Source organism: Aptenodytes patagonicus, chromosome 1 (genome assembly GCF_965638725.1).
Source record: "Aptenodytes patagonicus chromosome 1, bAptPat1.pri.cur, whole genome shotgun sequence".
NCBI lineage: Eukaryota > Metazoa > Chordata > Aves > Sphenisciformes > Spheniscidae > Aptenodytes > Aptenodytes patagonicus.
The window spans coordinates 77,579,778-77,592,191 of record NC_134949.1 but is presented as its reverse complement, the minus strand read 5'-3'; the positions used below and the strand labels follow the sequence as shown (position 1 = coordinate 77,592,191).

The 12,414-nt window shown below is 44.9% G+C and overlaps 2 protein-coding genes across 15 annotated transcripts in view; both read right to left on the bottom strand.

The window, feature by feature from the left end:
* Positions 1–1,580: 1,580 nt before the first annotated feature.
* REP15 (RAB15 effector protein) lies at positions 1,581–4,483 on the bottom strand. The gene has a single exon (XM_076343632.1). The coding sequence runs from the start codon at positions 3,031–3,033 to the stop codon at positions 2,320–2,322; it is 714 nt and encodes a 237-aa protein (XP_076199747.1). The 5' UTR covers positions 3,034–4,483; the 3' UTR covers positions 1,581–2,319.
* A 963-nt stretch (positions 4,484–5,446) lies between these two features.
* Positions 5,447–12,414, bottom strand: part of PPFIBP1 (PPFIB scaffold protein 1) — a 117,993-nt gene continuing 111,025 nt past the window's right edge. For all 14 annotated transcript variants that reach the window (XM_076343514.1, XM_076343544.1, XM_076343536.1 and 11 more), the window contains 6 exons: positions 12,112–12,234; positions 11,173–11,298; positions 10,130–10,318; positions 9,392–9,571; positions 8,976–9,041; positions 5,447–8,167 (listed from right to left, as the gene is read on the bottom strand). In XM_076343514.1, the coding sequence (XP_076199629.1) occupies positions 8,081–8,167; positions 8,976–9,041; positions 9,392–9,571; positions 10,130–10,318; positions 11,173–11,298; positions 12,112–12,234 (771 nt within the window). In that variant the 3' untranslated portion in view covers positions 5,447–8,080. The remainder of the gene's footprint in view (positions 8,168–8,975; positions 9,042–9,391; positions 9,572–10,129; positions 10,319–11,172; positions 11,299–12,111; positions 12,235–12,414) is intronic.

Genomic DNA, 12,414 nt, shown 5'->3' with positions numbered 1-12,414 from the left:
ACTTTGCTTTTACTAACCTTATTACACAAATTACCATGGGATTAAACTGTCTGAGGTCAGCACCTTACCTGGTAAATTAGTATGTGCAGTTACAGAAGCTTGTGGTATGGCTGTAAGTCACCTGAGCTGAGACTCCAGCTTGGCTGAATAAATGAACATGGTCAAATGTACATTGTTAAATATTTTGTTGTGCGTCTTTGCCATTATTACCTGTAATACAGAGTCTTGGCCAGTTCTCACTGTTGCTGAGGGCCTGGGCTCCTGAGCTAAAACCCTCAAGGCAACCAGGCAAAGAGTGTGGCGCAGGCTGGGGGATGGACCCGGCTCACAGAATAAACACCAAGCCTGCGTGATATCTCTGAGGTACCAGAGCCACTTCGGAGGATATGAACCAACTGGGCAACTGCCCCAATGTGTAACTTCTATAGTCCAAACTCTATATACAAGACATTTTGATTTTTTTTTCCCTTTCCAACTCTGGAAAAAGCATGCAAAACACCCAAAGGAAAAAGTCCAACCAGCTTTCAGAAACAGCAATCCTACAGAACTGAATCACGTAAGAGACATGCATGCACTAGTTTAGTTTAGTTATAAGTGAAATACCAATCTAATGCAAACTCAAAGCTTTTCTGCCGACCTTTTATAAACCAATCAATCCAGCTGCAGTATCGGTTATGCTGTTACTTTAAACAGGCCAAAAAAAAAAAAAAAAATCCCACAAAACCAAACCCACCCACCGACCCAACCCTCCTGAATGGGCACAGAGGCCTCATGCTCTGCACGCATCCCCATAGCTATGCATGTTTGTTTTTTCCATGTAAAACACCAGAACTATCCCCTCTGTCCCACCAACCCCCTGCTACACGCACAAAATAATAGTGACACCAGCTCTTTAAAAACAACTGTATCTCAATGAACGATTTCAAAACTAAAAGGCCTCCCTTCTCCATACCCAGCTATGTTTGTGACTCGGCAAAAATTTCACAGTTCTCAGTTTGTTTTTATTTCAGGTCACCTTTCAGCCTCCACCGCCTACACCATGGAAAGCTGCGAAAACTTCTGGCACTGATGCTGCAGCTTCTTTATGCCCTTTTTTTTAATGGCTGAGTAAATAACAGCCTTTATTTCCCAGCTGTCACAGCTGCCCCATCTTATAACTCACATAGTAAATAGTAAAATATGAATGAGATGATTTTGAAATTTTATTCTGTTAAATAAAATGAATGAAATTATAAGAAAAGTACAGACAGAGGAGTTTTTGCACCAACAAAACTATTCAGATATAGCTATAAACAAAGTGGGTTTACCAGTTTGAAAACTGATCAGATCTTCCTTCACTGGTTAACAGTGGCTGAAAGTAATTACAATTGTGCAACTCTTTGTCCACTAAAAGCTGAGAGAAATGGAATAAATCATCAGTCCATCAATGCCATCACCTGCTAAGCTACTGAAAACAAAGTCAAAGTGAAATAATTTTGCCTCCTCCAGACTTTTGCTCTCTGCCACAAGCGGTCAGGAGCTGCCTCTGCTGCCCTGAAAAGCAGAAGTTCCCACCAACATGGGCCAGGTTTTTGTCCGCATTGGTTGATCTCCCCAAGTTTTCTTTAACGCCTACCACTGCTTTCGGCCACACCTTGACCTGATCGCAGCAGCTCAGCGAGAACAGGCTTTGCCGCCAGGACCAAGCCTGCCCCTTCATTTCGGCCACAGCTCCGCGGCCCTCTGTAGCCTGGCACTGATCTACTTTTGACAGGTAGGTAATTAATAGGCCTGTCATACAGCCCCTTTCTATGGCAGGAAAGGGCTTTCTTTTCCTCTTAGTTGTGAACTAGCTCATGCCTCCAAACCAGTGTTTTTAAGCCCTGGTATTGTCCTTCACACTCAGTGCAAATCTTCTGACCAGCACCAGTGCATTTTCTTTATTACAGCCTCAGCCTCCTATTACAGAAAAAAACTGCCACACAGTAAACAAAGGCTGTGAGTCAAGTCTAATGCGACCTCCCAAAGGCTCAGGGCGATAAAGCTTTCATCGGCTCCAGCCAAGACTTAATGTCTGGCGAACAAAATGTTCTGGAAAAATGACGTGCCTTATATAAACACATTTTTCTGGCAGGTACATCCTGTTGTTTTAAAACCTGGAGAGACTGGCTCAGCCGGGCTTCCGCAGGAGCTAAGGGAATGCGATGGGTGGAGGAGAGGGTGGGAAATAAGGGGGTGGAGGGAATAGCATGCAAGGAGAAAAGCGAGAGAGGCAGAGCTGAGCCCCACGCAGCCTCTGGTGCCGGCGTGCAGAGCCACTGCTGTTTGTTAACTAGTGGTTTACAGAAAGTTTATGTACACATTGCCCACCTCCTTCGGTCTGTTTTTTGTGCAGAGGCACTTTTCCAACATGTCTTTTGTGGGCAGGAAGCTGTCAGTACTAGTGACAAATTGCCGTAGCGCATTCCTGCCCAACAGGCAGCATTTTTGCTCCTCCTTGGCAATGCTGTCTAGCATGACTCCTCGGATGTCCTTGGGCTTCCCTGGCACACCGAACACGATGAACAAGCCCAGGCAGTCCCGTCCCACCAGGCGCCAGAACGCCGCCAGCTTCTCAAACCTGCTCCTGTTTTGGAAGCGCTCGTCTGCCAACACGGCTTCCCGGCAGCAGTCCTCTACCGCCCCAGTGGGGCCGCCTTCGCTACGGAAAAGCTCGGCCAGCTGGAAAGCCTGCACAGCGATCTGAGGTTGGATTTGCTTGTCAGCTCCAGACAGAGTCCAGATCCAGTCCGCCCCGAACAGGGAGGACTGCTGCTTGGTCATTTTGCTGGTTGTGATACGTTCCTCCACTCCCTTTTCCACGCAGAAGCTGATGAAGTTGACCAAAAAGATCTCGCTCAGCATGTTTGTGGCTGGCTGGAACTTGCTCTGAGGATCCACGAAACCAAGATAGTCCTTCAGCCTTTGAGATGCATGGACCACGCCTTGGCTGAAGACTTCACAGATGACTAGAGTTTCAGCCTTGTTCTCCTGGTGAGAGACCCTCTGGCCCATTTTCCGTGCGGGAGGAGGCCGTTTCCACGTGCAGACCACCTCAGGGAAGTCACTTCCTTTTCCAGCAAAGGCTCTGTAGGCGCTGGGCTCAGCCAGACCTATTGAGCATGCACATGGTTACCTGCCGCCTTCCAGATGAAGGTCACGGTAGCGGCAGAGCTGAGCTCTGTGAGCAGGCTGCCATGCCGTGGGGCAGCCGGGCTTTCTCCTGGGTGTGCCCCTCCGCAGCTCACCGAGCAGCAACCAGCCCGACAGGCCCAGTAACTTTCACATCTACTGAATTCATCTGTGCTTGTTTTCCTTATTGTTAATTCTGGCACCATTTCTTTAGCTGATGCTATCTCATTCCTGTCTGATCTTATCTCCTTTGATCTCCTTTCTAGGACTATTATGGAGAAGCCATTTTATCAGCACTGGGTGTTTCTTGGAGATGAAACAACCTTTTTCTTTTAATCCCCCAGAGAAGGGTTCGCATCCAAACCCGAAGACTTCTACAGAGTGCTTGAAATGACGCGGTGGTCTTTTTTGATGGGCCGTTGCCTGTGTCCCAGTATTAATTGCTGCTACTGTCAGTGGCATTAGTTGTGCCATGGCAATGCACACGGACTCAGCTGGACTTTTGGCTCAACTGAGAAGCTTGCGCTGTTGCTGCCTCTAACTGGATTATCTCAGGAATGCTTGGACAGTCAATACACCACCACGCACGACTATCAAATACAGCTACAAATGAACAAGCTTCCTAATCTTAAAAAATCCAGTCTCCCTAGCTGTGAAAGCTGGAACATATGTTACCACTGCAGCAGGAGCCACCCCTGTTCAGCTCTGGATATTGCTGGTGCCAAATGCACCACTATGGTCTCTTCATCGGCCCAGGATCTCACCACCATTCTCAAGAAACAGGCTCTGTCCTGCTGAACGCTGCTCTTCCTCCTCCTCTTCATTCTGAATGAGTGAAAAAAGTGTTGAGGATCTGTCTTTCTCTGCCCTCTTTACTCTCATTGCTCAAAACATCTTCATTTGATCTCTCTCTCCTTCTGCCTACAGATGTTTATGTGCTCCTGCCACCCCAGGGAAACACCTTCTCAGGTACACGGGCTGGTCAGTCCCACTGCTGCCCTTGGGTCCCTCTCTCTAAGAAACAGATCAAGTCCTACGTATTACGTGTCTTTTCATCCACAGGTCTTCAAATGTGTCATGGGCCCACCTGCATTCCTTCGTGACCTTCTCACAGCTATGATCAGGGAGCACGCTGCTGCTTCTCCTGTTATCTCTAACTCTAATTTCCTTTCTATTCAAGGGTTCCCCAGCACCTAATACTCTCTCTTTGCTCGAAATCTACTGGCAACTCAGAAGGTTTTGCTTCTTAGCTGCCTCAAAGAGCACTCTCTTCTTCCTCCCAACTGAGGATAAAGAGGCTCAGTAGGAAAAGCTCTTGTTGCAAATGAAAATGCCAAAATACTGAGGTGAAGCATAAAGTATGCACTAAACATTCGTAACAACAAAGCGGTACAAGGTATAAAAAGCATGCAGGTAGGGTAAGTGCAACTTCTCTCCTAAAGGGAAAGCCAGGATGCAACAATAGCTAGTGGATGAGGATCAGAAGAGTCATTCCAGAGGTTATTCTGTATTACTTCTCCATTCCTAAGCATGTATGTAATTTAAGAGAACAGAAAAAAAGCTGGGTTTAATCTCCATAGGCTCTCGATCGATACACATCTCTCTTTTCCTCATCACTGTAAACAAACAGACAACTAAAGTTTATTACACTCTAGGTTTCAAAGTGTTTATCCTCGGTGTTCCCACTGAAATGTTGAGCTGATGAACAAAACCACAGAAATGAACGTCACGAGACAGGGGTTCTGCATTCTCTGGTCCATTACCTGGACTACACTGGGCAAAAAAAAAATTGATCATCATTTGTACCTGCACCCCAGCAACAAAATGTAGTTTGGGGAAGCTCAGCTCCTGTTGGCAAAGTAGGTGCAGCTCCTATGACTGCTGAGGGCTGCGAGGGCACGGGGACGGGAACGACACCTGGGACCAGAGAGACGGTTGCCCTTTACGGTGAGAAGGGCCAGAGCTGGTCCTTCCTTCGGCACCCTGCGAGGACTCGCCGAGGAGCGCACACCGAGCAATGGGGAACACCTTCTAATCACGCCATACCAAACAACCCAAGATGGTTCAAATCTGGATCCCAGAAATAAGTAAAACCACTTGGGATAGTTGATTTTTTAGCTGTTAGCTGAGTCTTTCTGCAAGCACTATCGACAAAGAAACTAATCAGTCCACAAAAAATGTGCGATTTTGCCCCTTCTCCTTCCTTTGTCTTTTAAATAGCACAAAACGAGCTTCCTAGGAAAATAAGAAGGAAAAAAAGAGGATACATTAAAAAGGAACCAGCTTCCAGAAACACTTGGCATTTTCCACAGACTTTATTGGGTTTTACATGGCAATACACAGTAATGTTGCCCTCTTCAAACACGCACAAATTAAAATACTCCAACGGTATCAATTGTGCACATTCACACATAAACTTCCTGACTTTATCACTTGCTTTCGTATTCCACTCCCATAAAATAACCAAGGTTCGGATGATAGGCAGCTTCAAAGGGACAACCTGGTTTCCAACTGGCAAACGCAGGAAAAAGGTTGTTTGGAGAGAATGCTACTTACACTGGACTTAAAATAAACCATCATCTGCCGTTGCCGATACGCTTGCTAATACATTTGGTAATAGCACTGGACTGAAGAGAAAAGGGAGAGTATTTGTTTGTGCCTATTTCAGCACATAATAATGTGTCACTAGTCCCCTTTTTTTTTTCCCCCGCTGAATATCCAGTCGTTATGTTCATTAGCCAGTGTCTAGTGAGAGTGAATCTGGAGGAATACCTTTGCTCAGAAGCCTGCACGTCTTCCCAGTGCTTCTGCAGCATTTGGGAGAGCAGGGTCTTAAGTCCAACTTACATGTAAAACAATAACCATATTGCAAAGTACTCACAGAAAACGAGCCCTGAATTCACATCCCAAGCATTTGCACCTTAAAGCTGACGGCAGGCCTTACACAATGTGGTATTTCTGCCCGAATAAAATAGCTCCAACACCCCCAAGACTGCAGAGGAAGAAACAACAGATGGCAAATTATTTGCGGACATTACTTCGTCAGGAATTCTGAATAAAGCATCAGCTGTGATTTGTTTGTAGACAAATGTTAAGCAGCACAAACTATTTTATGTATACATAATGGATTGTTTGCCTGGCTCCAGACACTAAAAAGAAAACGGCAGCACTTAATATTATGTATAACACAACCAGTCCATGTAAAAATTTTCATCTTGGTACATAAATAATAGCCTACACTGCACATCCTTCAAAGAACCAGGCTGGTAATAGCTTATCAGGTTACAATAATATAATGCTAGAATATGTCTCCAATCTACCCCAACATCTGATGGGAGCTCCCTGGAAGCCCCTGAAAGAACCTTTCTTCCTTTCCTAGCTTTGTTAATAGTGTCTCAGAAACACCCACAAAGTCAGCACAAATCTAACATCCCTTGCACCACCCCAGCAATGTGTCGGAACCGGTCTCACTTCCAGCAAGGAGAGCGAAGAAATGAGTGACAAACGCTTGGTAAAGCAACACACCACCGCAAGGAACAATTCCAGCTGGACTTTTTTTGCCTTTACAAAGCAAAGAAGCTTCATGCCATTGTGCTAAAATACATGCAACGTTCAACACCATACGAATGACCACTGTGATAAACAGAGTTACTTTTTTTTGTTTGCTTTTGGCTAGGACGCCTCGCAATACCGAAAGGCTGACAAAAGATTTCCACTGGCTAGTTAGGATTTTTAAAATCTGGCGATCTTCAAAAGCAGAGGAGCTGTGCTTTAAGAAGGTAAAATGACAAGCAACATGTTTGATATTTGAATTTTTGAGGAAAAGTCCCACCTCAGGTTTAATATTATGAAATAATATATTTCCTATACATTTCTCTATAGAACTCTATTTTTTTGCAACTACACCATCTTTACGTTAGTCACAGCACAGAAATATCCCTTCCATATGCAGGGAGTACTCTCAACTTTAGGGAAATTTTTTAAGTCACAGAAGTGTTAATAACCTTGTTTGAATGCTATAAATACTGCTGCTGGGAACAAGAAAGAAGATGTTTTAAAATGTGCAGTTTCCGTAAGAGTCACTGCTAGAAGAAACATGCTTAATAATTGTTTCATCCCAAATGGAAGATCATTAAACTGTGCACTTAGTAAAAAGCAATGAAAGCAAACAGTTCCAAAGGTCAGCCTGCCTTTTCCAGTAACCAGCTGGTATGCAAACTGGCATAATCTTTTTACAACACTCTCCCCTTCCCCCACACCTTGAACTTTCCATCACTCTATCTCACAAAATTTAAATTTTTGCTTTTATATGTACTTCATATACTACTTTTTTCTTTTTTTTTTTTTTTATAAAACAGTATAAAAATAAGAGCAACAGTCAAGAGCTACCAGGGAGTTTATGCAAGACATGGATGACTCAAATCCTACACTGGATACCGTAAGGAAGGGCAGAACTGGTATTTGCACTGAACAAATGCACTTGAAAAAGAGCAGTAGCATCTTTTTTCAGCTGAGAGCCTAGAGAAAGCTGATGCACAATATCTACAGATGCAATACTTCTACCTAACATCATCTGTTACTTTGAAACAGTATAAAGGATTATCTGAGGTCATGAATAAGCAAAAGGAGCACTGTGATACCACATAAATTTAAATGCAACACTCTGAAACATATCACCAGTTTGTACATTAAATATAGTAAAACCAATTACCATTTACCAGTGTCTGGGTGTTTCTTATGGCAACTTTAGAGTAGGCACCTTTTTTTTTTTCCTCCTTTTTTTTTTTTTAAATTCTCCACCCCCCAATATTACTTCTAACAAACAGAAGCAAGAGCAATGTAATGTACATGATCTGCTGTCCGTCATGTATAATGATGACGTTTCTTGCACATAGGAAAGTGAGCCTTTGTCAGTGCCGGGTGGTTACCGTCACACATTGGAGTCCTCATCTGTTATACTGGTGCTAGGAGAGCGAGTCGCAAAGTCTTTAAACATTTCATCTTCTTTCAACATGTGCTAGAAAGGAAAGGAGGGAAGAGTCAAGGTTCAGGCCCTCACAACTGAAATCAAGCACCTGGGATGGTCCAGTCCTGTGCCCGGCAGCGAACAGCGCCGTCAGCCCTGCCAGCCACATCTTCGTTCTGCTGAGGACCTTTTTCACCCGTGCTGGTTCCTGACCGGCTTGCGGCTCAGTCGCCTTTCTGCTGGCCCAGACGGCTGGGAGAGCGCAGGCTGGGGCTGGGCTTCCACCAAGAAAACGCGCCGTGACTCTCAGTTGGCAACCCACTGCTTAGAGCTGGGTGCCGTGTCCTCTGCCCTCCCTGGAGGGTGGAGAGTCAGCAAAGAGGGCTGGTGACCACGGGCCACCACTCCCGGCCGGGGGAACCTCCTGGCCAGGATGGGCGGGTGTCTTCCTCAACCGCTAATTTTTCTTTTCCCCTCTGTCCCTGTACAAAAACCAAAGGACCTCGTCTGACCCCTAGTTCTGACGAGGCTTCACCACACCCATAGTCTGCACAGTATTTGACATGCTTTAGCCCTCAGAGACCAGTGGGCGCTTCACTCTATCCAAAGACTAGGTCCCGCTATGCACTGAAATCAATCAAAGCAATTGCCCCCAAAACTACAAAACTCAGCTGCTTAACAGAGCCAGTAATAGTGAAGAAAAGTTGTACTTAGTGTATTTGTATTAAGTAGCGGTGCTATTTAATGTAAGTATTTATATTAATAGCACCGCTATTTAATACTAGCGACTGCCAAGGGGTTTATATCCATCTTACAGAAACAGAGCTCTTATTCCACAGACCCCACTTCTAAGCCTTACTGTCAAGTTGTTGATGCCTTCAGAAAACGCTCCTATTTGCCTCACTGTCCCTTCTGAATCTTCCATCTACAAAAAACAGATAATGAATAATGAATGAATAATGAATTCATTGTATGCCATGACAGAGTGGCAATTAAGTGCAGCAAATAATGTAACTGCTTGATTACACTCTGTATGGTCAAAGCAAGGGAGGAGAGAGGAGGACGGTTATGCCAGAGTAGGTCCTAAAGGCGCTGCATTCACAGCTTGAACCTCCTTGGGCTGAGAGACACATTGGTTAGTGGTGCTGTGTGACTGCCAGAAGTCAGGACCTTCACGGGCCAAAGCAAAAGGAAGGTTTCCCTGTGAAACGAAGGGTTTTTTCCCCCGAACCTAACAGCACAGTCAAGGACTCCGAACTGCTAGAACTCGCTTACCTGCTCCAGCCTGTCCAAATCGTCATCGTCATATACTCGGATATCCAGGCCAGGCTTAAAACCCTTCTTCGACCCACTTCCAGATGCCCGCCCCAGCTCCATAGGACACACATACTCTTCCACATCATCTTGCTTCTTCTTCCTCAGGCTCCCAAAATTGCTGAAGGCAAGTTTCTTTGGCTTACAAGTGAAGAGAAAATTGACAAGAAGTTAGAGAGTCAGCAAAGAATTAACAGATCTCTTCCTCTTGCATTGTTGTTTCAATGATGAAGGGTCAAAACCCCACTGCTCTCCTAAACAAAGATCTTCTGAATAGCTGTATTTCACGATAGTAGCATCCAAAAGAACGAGATGTGTTCCCTCATTCTACCACTGTTAAGAAAACGCCATTTAAAGGATCTCAAATGAGATCAGAATCCCACTGCATTAAACCATGAGCATATAAACAGTAAGAGACAGTCTCCCTCCCAAACATCTTATAGTACAGACAGAAGGACAACACACAAGAGTGCTACCTCTTGTCTGTGCATATGAGAGGCTGAGACGTGGCGCGTTCATGGTAGACACAAGTGTCAAACCCAGATCTGCTGAGTCCTGCTCTCACGCTTCTTTCATTAGCAGCCAGCCCCTTTTCTCAGACCTTACTGAATTGCCCTCCAATCACGGATAAAACCAGCACACTGGAGATCTACATGTCTGCCTGGAAGCTCATGCACCACCTCAGAACAAGTGACCTACCTTTACTTTGGCAGTTGCTGTTAAGAGGACGTAGTCTGGGGACTCCATGGCTTCGCGCTTCTGCTGCTGGGCCTCCTGCCCAATGAGGAGGTTGAAATGAGTTGCCAAGTGCCGTCTCAGTAGCGTCTTGTTTGGTGGGATGTTCAGCAACTGTGCCATGGTTTCCACATTGAAACGAGGCTCCAAAACCTATTAATCAAATCACAGAGAATCCAGTTGAAGCCAGTACTACCTGATGAGGTCTCAAGGACATCAACAGGCACACCTATCTTGGTCACTTCCTAAGGTTGCGTTAGGGTTTTTGTTTTTATCTTAGAGGAAACATACAACAAAGAGAGAGAAAAGAGAGTTAACTAGTTAAAGGATTCATAAAGTGCCACCTCCAAGCTTTCCTTCTTGAGTTATAAATAGAAACAAATTGGCAGGTAAGAAGAAAGGAACAGGTAAATCCACCCTTAACTCACGTAATGTGTGAAGCTGCCACAAAATGTTTACCCACCATCCTCTAATTCTGGAAAACATAGCCAGAGGTATGATGGAAAATAAACAGACATAAGATGTTTGGAGCAGGGATATACCTCTTCATCACCACAACAAACTTCTGCAAGTATAAATCTCTTGCCTGGAGTATCTGATGCTAGAGCAATTACAAATAATCCTGGTTTGACATTGAAATCGCAAATTTTACAGAAGTAACAAGCCTTCCTCACAAAATAAAAACCTATCCGGGTCTAAGAAGGAAGATAGTGGCTGTTTAACAGCATGATAGCAGTGTACAGCATCGTAGGACAGGAGGTGGAGAATGCCATACCTAAATTAAATTGGGAGGGGAATACAGATAATCAAACCCATTGCTGCCCACGCTAATTCTGCCCAAAATAGTAATGTCCTTTAAACTACACGGTAATACATTTTGATAGTGACTTCTTATGAAGCAGAATAAGAAGATAAGGTGTGTGCAGCAAATATGTCAGAACTTTGCTCTAGCGATTCTCAGCCACATTTTTTTAAATAAAATGGAATAAGCCAGCCTAAAACCTTACCATCAGTCCCCCATGCACACCGCTCCCCCGCAGATTAGGAGCATACTCTGCCAGATCAACGGAGCGTAACCACTCCATCACACGATGATTGGTCCACTGGGTGACCTCAGAAGGTGTGACGTTATTCTGTGAACAGAAGGAACGGGCAGTTAAGGAGACTTCCCGACTCTGCTGTGCCAGCCCCAACCTTTACTGAAACAAACCTCTCCTGCCCTTAACAAATGCAAGCTCACTTTGCACTTGAGAAAAAAACCTCTTTTTGGATTGCTATCTTGCAGCAATACGAACGTGGAGATGGGTCTGGACAGTGGGCAGGTCTGTATTATGCTTCATGCCATTTGATTATCCTGCTGTGCACTAGGACTACTTGCAACTTCTACCAGTAGAACTGAAGATTTAACTGGCTCCATGAGCCGCTGTGCTTTTCTTGCAGATATGTATCGTGAATCTAAATCCAAGAGTCTGAGTTGCTTCATCATCCATTGCCCTATCCAGCATACGCTGCTTCCAAAACAAACTGATGGCAGTCTCTCATCTGGTAACAGGGCCAAACTCCTTTTATACAGAAAATTTTGGCACAGCCATCAGTTACACAAGACTCACGGCAACAGTGCACTGAGTTCAAGATGATTTATGTTCCAGACAGCACATCAGAGACTAAGCCAGAACAGCCAGCTGTTGGCTAGGAAGAAGAGTAGGAGATCTGGCAAGGGGACATGAGTCTGGGGCCATGACAGGTGGAGGAAAGAAAGTGGTGTTCCAGGTAGCGATGGCAGAGCATGAGACTTGGAAGAACAACATGAGAAAAAGGAAACCAAAAATGAAACAGAATGAAATAGGAAGGAGGAGAAAGGAGGAGAGGGCAGAGCAGGAATAATCAGAAACACCAGGGAAAAACCGTAGAGGATTCCTCTTCGCAGTTTCATCTTAAAGCAGTACCTCATCAGACGGCCTCCTGCGCAGACAGTTGGGCTCGAAGTTATTTATTCTCAAAACCTGAATGGCTCTTTTGATGCTGAGGTGGTGGAGGACACTGACAACTTTCAAGGACAGCAAGTCATCCTGTCAAAGAAGAAGAGGGAGTTAATAAACATAAACATGCTTATTGGTGGAACCAGCACCTGACTGAAGGAGACTGCTTCGGACCCTGGCTTAAAATGGCACATCTGACACGTTCCGGGGTAAGATTTTAATATGTGAGACACGTGATTAACGTCAAACCATCTGTCCCAAAATAAAAGC

Bases quoted from the DNA above. Each gene is read 5' to 3' on its own strand.
- REP15 (XM_076343632.1), bottom strand. From the start codon at position 3,033: ATGGGCCAGAGGGTCTCTCACCAGGAGAACAAGGCTGAAACTCTAGTC.